This window comes from Coregonus clupeaformis, chromosome 17, assembly GCF_020615455.1.
Source record: "Coregonus clupeaformis isolate EN_2021a chromosome 17, ASM2061545v1, whole genome shotgun sequence".
Lineage (NCBI taxonomy): Eukaryota > Metazoa > Chordata > Actinopteri > Salmoniformes > Salmonidae > Coregonus > Coregonus clupeaformis.
Genome location: NC_059208.1, coordinates 34,741,894 through 34,756,056, shown reverse-complemented (window position 1 = coordinate 34,756,056; position 14,163 = coordinate 34,741,894). Strand labels below are relative to the sequence as shown.

Here is a 14,163-nt window from a genome sequence, read left to right as displayed (position 1 = left end):
CATGTAGAACCCTTTCCACAGAGGGCCAAAAGGGTTCGACCTGGAACCAAAAAGGATACTCCTAAATGGGGACAGCTGAAGAACCCTTTTGGAACCCTTTTTTCTAGTATATTTTTGTTGTTGTTGTTTTCCTCCTGGTTCTGCTACCATCAGGTTTGCTGGGTTACCTGGTCACACCCCTGTTCTCTGTGTTGAGAAACCCTGTTTGACCTGCAACTATTTCCCAGTGCCTAAAACCATTGACTTGGCCATGGCTTAAAACCATTGACTTAGTGGCCACATCCTTGGACATAAACCAACACAAGAGTTACTTGATTACTGATAGCTATCTGTGACTCATCTGAAGATCCTGAGTTCCAACGAACTGTCAGACCTGGGTTCAAATACTATTTGAAATCGTTTAAATACTTTCAGTGTTTGCTCTAGCCTACCTGGAGTGCTAGATGGGCAGGGTTTGCAGTTTTTGGACTATTCTATTGGTCCATTAAGCCAGGCAACCTTGGTAAATGATTTCAAATAGTATTTGAACCCAGGTCTGGAAACTGCTTTACCCTTTAACCCAGTAGTGTTACACAGCATATGACTATTATTTACTATATAATATTACTAAACTTTATTGATAAACAGCTACTATTATTTCATATTATAACTATTATTACTCCAGCCATTCTAATGGCTTGTATTGTATGACTTGCATGTAATATGATACTCTTTTAGTATGTATGTTCTGATTTGGACCACTAACGAGTTTTGGAAGCCTTAATATAACTGTCCAGTGAAAATCTCACTTTTAAAAACTCATACCCAAATAATGTTGTTGACTCACCCTATTCTCGTTTTGTGGCCAAAGCATAAATGAGTATTTGTGGCCAAAGCATACATTTCCTCATTTAACGTGAGTCACATTGGCTCAATGGCTGAGCTGGCCAATTATCTTCAGCTGCCTGACTAAACTAGCCAGAAGGGAGTGGCAGAAAGCTGGCCGTTTTTGCATGACTTTTTATGAATATCTTTAACAATCAGTAATATGCCCACACCACTCAAACACAGAAAAGCTGCTTTTTAAATGTACTTTATTTCCATTTCTGGGAAGGAAAACTATTTAACTGATATTGTAATTAATTATAGGTCATATTTCAGAGAAATCTGGAAACCCTGAACACATACTTTAAGGGAACACAGGGGTTGTACTGTACAGCCCAACACACAGGTTATTTACCCACTAGTCATTATTTGTCAGATGTACATTTACATTTTAGTCATTTAGCAGACGCTCTTATCCAGAGTGACTTACAGTTAGTGAGTGCATACATTTTTTCATACTGGCCCCCCGTGGGAAACGAACCCACAACCCTGGCGTTGCAAGCGCCATGCTCTACCAACTGAGCTACACGGGGCCCTTGTGTTGGGCATTGAGCTGCTCAGTAAGCAAACCAGCATAAACTGATACAACATCCATTACTCCACAGCAATACTTTTGTGATCTTTTTACTAATTAGTTTCACAACATGCCTTGCCTCCCAAACCTAGTACAGGGTTGTCAAATTTAACAGCTGTATTGCTCTGTACCAGTTCAACACTCTCTCCTCCTTATAGATGCAAAGGCAGCAGGATAGAGCAGAAAAGCCAGGCTGTAGCCTGGACATGGTTTAGCTCTGGCCTCCCAGGGTGTGCTTGTCAAACAGGTACTCGGCCATCTTGTTGTTGACAGCATGTTGTTGACAGCATGTACACAGACAATAGTAAATTGTCACATCATTAATAATGCAACCATTAGTCAAAGCTAATGTGCATCATGCATGCCACCACATAGCACCACCGACCAGGACATGGAGATATAAGGTGCCTTCACAAAGTATTCATACCCCTTGACTTATTCCACATTTTGTTGTGTTACAGCCTGAATTCAAAATCAATTGAAAAAAAAAAATCCTCACCCATCTACACACAATACCCCATAATGACAAAGTGAAAACATGTTTTTAGAAATGTTAGCAAATTTATTGAAAATGAAATACAGAAATCTCATTTATATAAGTATTCACACCCCTGAGTCAATACATGTTAGAATCAACTTTGGTAGCAATTACAGCTGTGAGTCTTTCTGGGTAAGTCTCTAAGACCTTTGCGCACCTGGATTGTACAATATTTGCACATTATTTATTTTTTGATTCTTCAAGCTCTGTCAAGTTGGTTGTTGATCATTGTTAGACAGCCATTTTAGTCCAAACTGTATCTAGGCCACTCAGGAACATTCAATGTCGTCTTGGTAAGCAACTCCAGTGTATATTTGGCCTTGTGTTTTAGGTTATTGTCCTGCTGGTGAATTTGTCTCCCAGTGTCTTTTGCAAAGCAGACTGAAGCAGATTTTCCTTTAGGATTTTGCCTGTGCTTAGCTCTATTCCTTTTCTTTTTATCCTAAAGAACTCCCTAGTCCTTGCCGATGACAAGCATACCCATAACATGAGGCAGCCACCACCATGCTTGAAAATATGAAGAGTGGTACTCAGTGATGTGTTGTGTTGGATTTGGCTCAAACATAACGCTTTGTTTTCATGACATAAAGTTAATTTCTTTGCCACATTTTTTGCAGTTTTACTTTAGTGCCTTATTGAAAACAGGATGCATGTTTTGGAATATTTTTTATTCTGTAAAGGCTTCCTTCTTTTCACTCTGTAATTTAGGTTAGTATTGTGGAGTAACTGCAATGTTGTTGATCCATCCTTAGTTTTCTCCTATCACAGCCATTACATTTTAAAGTCACCATAGGCCTCATGGTGAAATCCCTGAGTGGTTTCCTTCCTCTCCGGCAACTGAGTTAGGAAGGATGCCTGTATCTTTGTAGTGATTGGGTGTATTGATACACCATCCAAATTGTAATTCATAATTTCACCATGCTCAAAGGGATATTCAATTTCTGTTCTGTTTTTGACCCATCTACCAATAGGTGCCCTTCTTTGCAAGATATTGGAAAACCTCCCTGGTCTCTGTGGTTGAATATGTGTTTGAAATTCACTGCTCGACTGAGGGACCTTACAGATAATTGTATGTATGGGGTACAGAGATGAGGTCCATGCAACTTATTATGTGACTTGTTAAGCACATTTTCACTCCTGAAGTTATTTAGACTTGCCATAACAAAGGGGTTGAATACTTATTGACTCAAGACATTTCAGCTTTTCATTTTTAATTAATTTGTAAAAATGTGTAAAAACATAATTCCACTTTGACGTTATGTGGTATTGTCTGTAGGCCAGTGACACAAAATCTCAATTGAATCCATTTTAAATTCAGGCTGTAACACAACAAAATGTGGAAAAAGTCAAGGGGTGTGACTACTTTCTGAAGGCATTGTATAAATACATAGTTTGTTTATTATGACAGGTTGAGCTTCAAACCCTTCAGTGAAATAGAGAGGTTGTAACATCTACTAGTGAGAACAACATGTAATGAGGTCAAAATGTCACACTTTGACACTTGTAAATAGTCTTCCCTTTGCTTATCCAAGCATTTTACTACACTCTTGCGCTCTGCGCAATGCTCAGGCTGCACTGCTTGCATGATTCATTTAAACTTAGGAAAGCAAAGGCTCATCTGGCATTCTTTACTCATCATGCTTTTTTCAACTAAACCTAATTAAAGAGCATATTTTGTACTGTAATATTCTTTGCCAAGGAAACCAATGTATTTTACAGTGACACACAACATTACTTTACGGTTGTCCGATCTTGATTATGTGAAAAACAGTGGAGGCTGCTGAGGGGAGGACGGCTCATAATAATGTCTGGAACAGAGTGATTGGAAATGGCATCAAACACATGGAAACCATGTTTTTGATGTATTTAATACCATTCCACGTATTCTGCTCCAGCTATTACCACGAGCCCATTCTCCCCAATTAAGGTGCCACCAACCTCCTGTGGTGAAAAACCATGCCACTCACTAGCACCCTCTGCAGTTAGCATCATGCTAACATCTCCTGGTAGTGCTACAGCATGTGCATAGGCATTGCCGCGGGAAGTAGAGGTGCTGAGGGTGCTGCAACATCGGAATAAAAAAAATATTATTATTATTATTTTTATTTTTTTTGACCAATATAGACATCTGTAGTGCAGGCAAAAAAAAATCTGCATCTCTGCTTTGGCAAAAAAATGTAAAATTAAGAACAGTGTCTTGCAGGATTCAATAGTTGGAATTGTAAGAGTTGTTGCCCTTTCCCTTTCTCTGCGATTGTCATTCTAATGGAATCCAGAAAGAACAAAACCCTGTCCTCAAACATTTACATCAAAAGGTGCAAAGTTATGGGTAAAGACACAAAACATCCACATCAAATTAAATATTTTTCTTGATCAAATAACATGGAAAACAACCACGTTTTGTGCATTGTTAATTTGCCATCCTTACAAACCACTTCATGTAAATGTACATTACTGTATTGTACTTAGGCTGGTCATCTAGGTTTGAACCTGTAGACTTTCCATCACCATGAAGAAAAACAATGCAGAATACATTAATTGAATACATTGAGTCATTAAGTGGTTTGTGATGATGTGATGTGATCATGTGGCTCAGTTGGTAGAGCATGGCGCTTGCAATGCTAGGGTTGTGGGTTTGATTTCCATGGGGGACCAGTACGAAAAAGTATGAAAATGTATGCACTCACTACTATAATTTGCTCTGGATAAGAGCATCTACTAAAATGGAAAAGGAATAAATAGACCATTTCAGTTTTCACATAGAAATAAGTTGCATTTGCAAACATATATCATCCAAGTATTTGTATATTCCACAAGTATTATCAGATTAACTGTTTTGTACAGATAATTATCAGACTCAAGTTACAAATGCTGGTAAACACTCAAATACATGTCGTTTTAAAAGTTTTTTCACAAAAGTCCTGTATTAGTGGACCGATAGGCTATAGACCTCCAAACTTCTTCCCGCGGCTATGTGCATAGGCCTCATATACTAGCACCTTGTACTGTATTCATGAGCTTGCTGTGTACCCTCCTGCAGTTACCCACAGTCTAAACACCACTATGCACACCTGTGTTAGAATTGTGTCCACTCAAGGATGATGAAACTGACACTGAACCTAAACGCAAATAGGCTGACACTATAGCTAATTGATCAAATGTGACTTATCACACTGTGCCCTACCCCTATGTATTTACATTTTACATTTTAGTAATTTAGCAGACGCTCTTATCCAGAGCGACTTACAGTTAGTGAGTGCATCATTTTTTTTCTTTTTATACTAGTCCCCCGTGGGAAACGAATCCACAACCTTGGCGTTGCAAACGACATGCTCTACCAACTGAGCTACATTCTAAGAACTCTGCCACTTTATAGGCTACATTAGTAGGCTTTGTACCAGGGTTTGGGTCCATTCCAACAAAATCCTCACCGAAAGTCAACAGCAATTTTGTGAATTGGCTTAATTAAAATCGAATTGAACCCAAATCTGATTTGTGCAAGATAACAGTTTCCAGGAGATGGTCTCTTTTCCAGTGGTATACTATACTAAATAGACAGAAGTAGAGTGTTTACAGGTAGACCATCCCACCACAACACAATATGCTGTTGCACGCAAGTTCTCCACAGAGGCACTTCAAATGAACCACTATGCCAATGTTACACCTTCACCCGCAATGCTGTATCATTTTCACTAAGCTACGCTAATAGTATTTATGTAACCACTGTGTAACGGCCCATAATAAAACAAAATACTTTGATGCTAACACGCAAGCCTGTTTTCTGATCTATCCTGATGGTACTGTTGTGTGCTGAGGTTAAGCACCCTGTCTGCATGTGTAAGCACCTGAGAAGAGAGGGAGAGGACGAAGGGAGGGGGGAGAGGAAAGAGCGAGAGAGAAATAGACGCAGGGATGGTGGTACGAAGGTGGGAGGGAGAGGGGAGGAGGGGACAGGTGATATTTAAGCCGCTGTCCGACTCTCTCCTCATCCGTCTTTCCTTGGCTCTATCTCTCTATCCATCTTCACCAAAGACAAAGGAAGCCCTCCATCAGCACTCCATCAGGTAAGATGGATAGGTTAGAGGAAAGTTGTGGCCTCCTCCTTTCTCCTTCTCTGTAACTGATAAATGTTTTCTGGGATCAGCTTAACAATGTTTTTATATGTACCTTGTGAATAGTGGAACTCTGGTATTTTTCACGGTAAGATACCCAGGGCGGCGGGCACCTTGGTATCCAGAGCAATAAGACTTATGGGGCAATAAGTTGAGCTCATCTCCTCAAACTACAATTGGTTTGCCTGTTGTTAATGAGGTTTAAAAAGTTTTAGTTGGACGGACCAGAACCTGTGAAGAAAAGTTATTTTTTCTATCTAATGCTCAGACGGTAAGTTAACTTTTTCCTTCAATAGTAATATTTGAAATATCTTCATTTTAAGACAAAATAGTCAACTGTCTAAATGAGAAATTGTTAAAAGGGTGAAAATAAATGTACTTTCAGAGGAATGTGTTGGAGAAGCATTTTTCTGCAATAATTCCATGGCTCAATAATATATTGCTGTCAACAGTTTGGTAGCCATGGTTTCTCATTGTCTTCTGTCGTCAATGAGGCAGCTGACCTCTATAGACATTCCAGTCAGCTGTGGTGTTTTCTTTACTGATCTATTTTCTTCTCTTTTGTCCTCTTCTCTTCTGTCCTCTTCACTGACCTTAACTCTCTCTTTCTTTAGTACCCAAGTGACAGATAAACAACTATTCTATCTATGCTGCAGTTTTTTGATTAAAATTAGAATTCCTCAGTAGATTATTTAGTCCATCTCCCATTAAAATGATATTGAGCACACAGTGAACATCTGCAAAGGAATATTTTTCAGCTTTTGGAATGGATAGAGCCAGATTGTAGTGTGTGTGCGTGTGTGTGTGTGCGCGTGTGTGTGCGTGTGGGTGTGCATGCGTGCATGTGTTTCTGTGTGTGTGTCTGCGTGCGTGTGTGCGTGTCTATGTGTTCATGTGTACCTCGGGTTACCGGATCACCTGGCCTGAGCTCCTGTTTGTGATTGCCAGGTGGTTTATTTGCGTTCTAACAGTTTTGTGTTTTACTTGCGGTTTCCTTCTGTCACTGTTACATGATCAATATAATTGTGAAACCCTGAGACCTCCATCTCAAGTTACCTCAGTGACGTTATCTTTTCTTAACAAGCAGCTTACAAGTCTGTCAACTGAGAAAGATAGAAAATGGACCCTCTCACAATGTTAGAATTGGAAAAATATGTATAATGTCAAGAGAAGTGACGAAATTCTTGGTGTGTTCACTCTAACCATGTTGAAGGCTTTTCACCCTAACTACTATGTGAGTCAGTGTCCTTGACAATGACCTATCTGTGTCTGTGTGTGCACAGTCTCTCCAGCGAAACCAACTCAAGAAGATTCCAAGATGCCGGACACAATGTGTGTAAGACTGTTGCTTTTCAAAAGCCGTCTCTTCATCTCTTATCCCTCACATCTTTCACATGTCAAACCAATTAAGGTAACAAAACACTGTCCAGTGGCCACTGTATGTCGAGAAGGAATAGCTCATTTGTGGCCTGTAATTTAAACTTTGCATATAGTAACCTAGGCCTAGAATTGGGACACCTCCTCTAGTTTACTGATATTCTTCCGTCCGGCATGTATGTTTCACTCTGTCTTGGTGGAGGCTTCACACCCATGTTCGTCATGTGACCGCACATGCGGCTGGGATGGAGCGTGCATCCTGTCATAGTATCTGACCTCTGCCCTCTGCCCTTCCCTCCAGTATGTCCAAGGAACCCTCTTCCAACCTGGAGAATGCCATGCAGATGCTGATCAAAACCTTCCACAAGTACTCGGGGAAGGAGGGGGATAAGTACACTCTGAGCCGAGGAGAGCTGAGAGAGCTATTAACAGAGGAGCTGGGGAGTTACCTAGGGGTAAGAGGAGTGTACACACTGAGAGGGAGACAGAGACACACACGCAAACATACATACACACATACACACACGAAAACACACACACACAAACACACACAGGCAGACAAAATAAATGTATTGAATAGAATACGCACACAGACGCATACATACACTAACCTCCCGTCCCCTCCCCCCTCTCCCTCTTCTAATCCAGAACGCCCGCGATGGAGAAGGGGTTGAGAAGGTGATGACTGATCTGGACGCCAACAGCGACGGCGAGGTGGACTTCACAGAGTTCATCATCCTGATGGGAGCCTTAACGGTGGCTTGCAACGACTTCTTCATGGAATACAAGCCTGAGAAACTCGTCCACACACCCTTTGAGAAAAAGGAGACAACGACAGAGGAGAAGAAAGAATGAAGGAAAGATGGGAGGAGGGGGGAGGGACTGGGAGGAGGGAAGGGGGAGATGGATGGGAAGGGGCAATGAACTGTGGAGCAACAGTGAAAGGGTACAATCGATGGTTGTATGGTCATCTTATGCAATTTCTAAACAGTGCAACTGAAATGTGTGAAACAAGGCTAAGGGAACTTCACTGTGTTAAAGTAAGTAAGGTTTCGCTGATGCAGTGTGTTCCCTCTGCAACTAGTCAGTTACTCTTTTCGCTACACCCGCAATAACATCTGCTAAATATGTGTATGTGATCAATACAATTTGATTTGATTTGTGTCCTCAAATGCATGAGTGGCACTGTATACAGCAGGATTCGGCAACAGGTGCCCTGTGGGTCAAAACTGGCATGCGAGTGATTTTTTTTGCCCCCAAAAAAGTTTATTGTGAAAGATAAATATTTTCTGGTGATTTTTGTTTTTGGTCAAATCACCTGGAATTCAGCAAAAAAACTAACATCTTAGGAAATCTGTTCCCAAGTATTCCCACAAATATGTTTTTTTATATGGGATCGTGTCTCACTGTAATCAATGTATGAAATGATTGTTATTTTCAAATACAATATCTTTTTGGGCTTAGTTGTGGTCAATTTGCAGTGTGCAGATTATTATAATTATTTCCAACACCCCAACCATCCTCTCCGACAAAAATCGGCCCCCGGCTGAATCTAGTTGCCTACCCCTGGTATACAGGGTAGTATGTGTGAGTTCAGTTGTGTTCTCTAAATGCTTTGGTTGCATATTCAGGGTGGATTTAATTGAAAATATTAATTATTTCAGTGGATGATATTGTAACACACTACCACCAATGGAGTCAGATCGGGGGCCTAAAGCACAACATGGTGATACTCGGAGTCTCATGAACATAAAAATGATATATCATAGATATAGATATTATAGATATAACCTATTCAATCAATATTTCAGATATTTATTATGTATTTGCAGTGTACAGATTATTATAATTATTTCCAACACCCCAACCATCCTCTCCGACAAAAATCGGCCCCCGGCTGAATCTAGTTGCCTACCCCTGGTATACAGGGTAGTATGTGTGAGTTCAGTTGTGTTCTCTAAATGCTTTGGTTGCATATTCAGGGTGGATTTAATTGAAAATATTAATTATTTCAGTGGATGATATTGTAACACACTACCACCAATGGAGTCAGATCGGGGGCCTAAAGCACAACATGGTGATACTCGGAGTCTCATGAACATAAAAATGATATATCATAGATATAGATATTATAGATATAACCTATTCAATCAATATTTCAGATATTTATTATGTTGAACATTTGAATATAATTTACCTTTTTCTTTGCACATATTTTGTAATCTGTTTTTGGTAATTACCAATGTGTTCTTCCAAACATTAAACATGACATTTAACCAGCTATCAATCAACATTGCTTGGTCTTTTCTGTGTCAAAAACGGTGAACCTTCCTAGCACGATAGTGATGCACAGCAATTACAGTGGCTTGCGAAAGTATTCACCCCCCTTGGCATTTTTCCTATTTTGTTGCCTTACAACCTGGAATTAAAATGGATTTTTGGGGGGTTTGTATCATTTGATTTACACAACATGCCTACCACTTTGAAGATGCAAAATATTTTTTCTTGTGATACAAACATGAAATAAGACAAAAAAACTGAAAACTTGAGCATGCATAACTATTCACCCCCCCCCCCCAAAGTCAATACTTTGTAGAGCCACCTTTTGCAGCAATTACAGCTGCAAGTCTCTTGGGGTATTACATTTACATTTTAGTCTCATTTAGCAGACGCTCTTATCCAGAGCGACTTACAGTTAGTGCATACATTTTTTTATTTTTTATTTATTTTATTTTTTATTTATTTTTTCATTTTTTTCATACTTTCATATTCCATGGGAATCGAACCCACAACCCTGGCGTTGCAAACGCCATGCTCTACCAACTGAGCTACATCCCTGCCGGCCATTCCCTCCCCTACCCTGGACGACGCTGGGCCAATTGTGCGCCGCCCCATGGGTCTCCCGGTCGCGGCCGGCTACGACAGAGCCTGGATTCGAACCAGGATCTCTAGTGGCACAGCGCCACTGCGTCACTCGGGGTATGTCTCTATAAGCCCATTCTTCAAGGCAAAACTGCTCCAGCTCCTTCAAGTTGGATGGGTTCCGCTGGTGTACAGCAATCTTTAAGTCATACCACAGATTCTCAATTGGATTGAGGTCTGGGCTTTGACTAGGCCATTCCAAGACATTTAAATGTTTCCCCTTAAACCACTCGAGTGTTGCTTTAGCAGTATGCTTAGGGTCATTGTCCTGCTGGAAGGTCCCAGTCTCAAATCTCTGGAAGACTGAAACAGGTTTCCCTCAAGAATTTCCCTGTATTTAGCGCCATCCATCATTCCTTCAATTCTGATCAGTTTCCAAGTCCCTGCCGATGAAAAACATCCCTACAGCATGATGCTGCCACCAGTGATGGGTTTGGGCCAGACATTTTCCTTGATGGCCAAAAAGCTCAATTTTAGTCTTATGCTACTTTCATGGGTGCCAGATGATTTTTCCCTGCTCCTGACAAAACGGATGAAGACTGGTCTTTCTGAGTTCCTCTTCCAGCTGGGATGTTATTGCTGTCAGGACCTTGTCGTGTCTCCACCTGTACCTTCCATTTGACAGTGCCTTCCTGCAGGATGATAGTATGTGCTCGAGGTTGGCTGGTTTTCCAAACAACGTGCAGTTTGGGTCTTGGTTTGTTGGGCTTGGTAGTACATCGTGCACACTGAGGAGAAGGAACTTTATTTTGCTCGCCTCCATCATCCGGATGTCGGCCCATGTTATCTTCCTCTCTCTGGCTCCTTCCCAGCGTGTCCAATTGCCCTGCTGCCTCATCCCAACTGCTCGTTTGCCTTCCCTCCTCCGCCATGTGCCTTATCTCTGTCTACACAAGGTCCCGTCTATCCCGGTTGCTTGCTCCCTACTAGGACACTTGACAGCCAAGGCCCTCTGCCTCCTTCACTGCTGATGTTGCTGACCACTTCCTCCCAGTGCGAACCTCAATCCCAGCAGTCCTTACTTTCTAATCTCTGCATGACCTGCCTTGCTTTGGTCACTTGGTACTCCTCAGTCATGCCTCGGAATGGCAGTTGTAACTTTGTCCCCCTGATGTAGAGGTTAATGCTGCATTGGGGCACTCCAAGCCATCTTCTAAGGGAGCCACTGATCTTCCTTGCCATAGCCTCTACCGGTCTCAATGGGATTTCAAGTGAGTCGTCAAACCATTTCCAAAGGCTTTAGACTGGTTTTTCTGTCAGCGTTGGAATGCACTGCCCTTCCACGTTGAACCAGGTACTGTCATACACTTTGCCTTTTTTTAATACCAGGCTTCGTGATTTGCTGGGTTTGAAGGTCATCCTAGCTCACATGATGAGTCTTTGCAGATCTTCAAGCATCCATCTTCCTTCTATTGCTGATCGCGCTCCATGAAAGCCTGCATTGGTGGTTGTCGTACATTGGACTTCATGATTTATCCTCTGCTTGGTCTTTCAGCTGACTTGACAAAGAGATGATCACGGGGATTGTCACCAGTTGTACAATATCCATCTCCAGCCTCTGCCAATCGGTGGTGTAGTCTCTGACGGTAAATCTCATGCTGAACTCGTCAAAGTAGTCTTGTAGGAGCTTCTGAATCTTGTCTGGCACATGGTATTTCTGCATTGTCAAAGTGTCCAGTTTGTGTGGTTTGGAGCCGTATGTATTGGTAAGATCAAGCCACAGGACAACTAGGTTCCCTTTGTTCTCTTTCGCCTCACTAAGTATCTGTGTTAGTGCTCCAGTGTGTTCAAGACACCCTGATATTCCCGGGATTCCTCCCTTCTGCACTGATGTATCCAGGTACTTGTTTTCCAGCATGAAGTTTGTCATCCTTCTTGCTATTATTGCCCAAAAAATATTTCCCTCCACGTAAAAAGAGATATGGTGCGAAACTGAGAGATCGGTGTGGATTCCACCTTCAACCGGATGACACATCCCTCTGCCGTATTTCATCCCTCCGGCATTCTTTCCTTCTTCCACACAACTCTCAACAGCTTCCAGAGCCTTTTTGTTAACCTTGGGCAGTTCTTATAGACCTGGTATGGGATCCCTCTTGGTCCTGGTGATGATCCTGCACGAACCTTCCTGATGATGCCTTTCGCTTCTATCAGCCTGGGTTCTGCTATGTCGAATTCCACCTGCGGTTCAGGGGGTTTAAGAAGCTTGCTACATTCTCCAAGATCCTGGTCTCGGAGTGGGTTGCTATTCATTTTCTTCAGGTGGTCTTCCACCATCTCCTTCAGGTATTGCAGTCTTCCGCTCCTCTTGTCCCCTAACAGCTTGGTTGTGAACCTGTAGGGGTTAGATGTAAATTCCGTCCTTTTAAGGGCTCTCTCCCTCCTATTCCTGCTGTGGTTTTCTGCTCGCTTCAGACTGCATAGTTGTCTTAGGGTGTCTCTTAGTTCTTCTAGCTCTGCTCTCTCCTCTTCCTCTGCTGCTCTGTACCTCTTCTTTAGTCTCTTCAGGTCTCCTCTTACTGCCGCTATCTCCCTCTCTTGCTTGCTCAGTTGTTTTACTGTACGTGCCGCTTTTATGGCATGGATCCCAAACCTCTGCTGTCCCATGTTGTACACGATCGCAGTGAGGGCTTCTAACTTCCTTTCTGCGCTCCTGGCAAGGGTAATCTCCAGCACCATGTCTGTGTTGGTGTCGAACTGTGTCCAGCTGTTCTTGTCAGCTCTCTTAGGTCAATGTAGCCTCTGTTTCCTTCCAGCTGTTGACTGCTTTCTGATAGGCCTCGGTCCACCTAACCTCTCTGTGCTGTCTGTGCTTCCCTTGACCGGCTCTTGGAAGCTCCCAATACTGTGGTTTGAGTCCTGGTTTGGTTCCTCCTCCGTCTTGCCTTGTGCGTGTTGCCTGTTGTTGGCTCGCTGAACAGCCCATTTTGGTGCAGTGGATTTTCAGCGCTCTCTCGTTTTTAAGCACTTTTCCACAACTGCATGTTCTAGAGTCCATGTCCTCTCTTGTTGCCCGTTGTTCATGCAACGTCGTCATCTGTGTCTGGCCAGTGAGCCGCTCATCCTCCCCCTTTTCGGGTGCCTCAGGGGGTATCTCTATATAAATCGTTCCATAGCAATGCTTGTGGGGTGCTCCGTCACGAGAGCGTGCTTTGGCTAGCCAGGCTTCTGCTCCCCGATGCTGGTCTTCCCCAGCTGTCATCTGTCTTTCCAGCTGTCACCAATCTTTCTTGCCAACCAGTCTGTTCCTGGTTGTCACTGAACATTCAGTTGTGGAATTTACCTGCAAACAGTGGTTGTGCTGCTCCTGGCTCATCCTCAGGTGAGGTCCCCCCCTCTTCATTAAGTGTTTCAGCACTGCTCACTGCACCTTCCGAAGGGTGCGCTGATCGGGTTAATCAGGCCCGATCTGAGCCAGGTTGGCTTAACCACTGCTCCTCCCTATTCAGCCACATCCATTGTGATGCCCTCTCTGCTTCATGCCCAGCTGTGTGGCAGATCTTCTTCCTCTGTGCTCCCTTTACTCCAAGGATAGTTAGTGCCCTCCACAAAGACTGGCCTGGGAAGCCTCTTGCCCCAACCTCCACTGGTAGACAGTTGGCCTTCGATCCCTAGTCAGTACATTCATCCACAAGGGCCTGGTACTTTAACAGTTTCCCCTCGTTGGCTTCCTCCAACCTCTCCTCCCATGGAACTGTCAGCTCAAGCATGACAGTACAGTAGAGCACACTAGAGTAGAGTGCAGTATAATTTACTGTATTGTACTGTACTGAACTGAA

The 14,163-nt window shown here is 42.6% G+C and overlaps 1 protein-coding gene and 2 pseudogenes across 1 annotated transcript; 1 reads left to right on the top strand and 2 right to left on the bottom strand.

Moving 5' to 3' along the window:
* The first annotated feature begins 5,936 nt into the window (after positions 1-5,936).
* s100s (S100 calcium binding protein S) lies at positions 5,937-8,328 on the top strand. Its single transcript, XM_041901863.1, has 4 exons — positions 5,937-6,040; positions 7,372-7,420; positions 7,767-7,920; positions 8,114-8,328. The coding sequence occupies exons 2-4, from the start codon at positions 7,407-7,409 to the stop codon at positions 8,318-8,320; spliced, it is 375 nt and encodes a 124-aa protein (XP_041757797.1). The 5' UTR covers positions 5,937-6,040; positions 7,372-7,406; the 3' UTR covers positions 8,321-8,328.
* A 2,549-nt stretch (positions 8,329-10,877) lies between these two features.
* On the bottom strand, positions 10,878-11,569 carry LOC121585748 (annotated as a pseudogene).
* Positions 11,570-11,626: 57 nt separating this feature from the next.
* Positions 11,627-13,063, bottom strand: LOC121585747 (annotated as a pseudogene).
* Between the last annotated feature and the right edge of the window lie 1,100 nt (positions 13,064-14,163).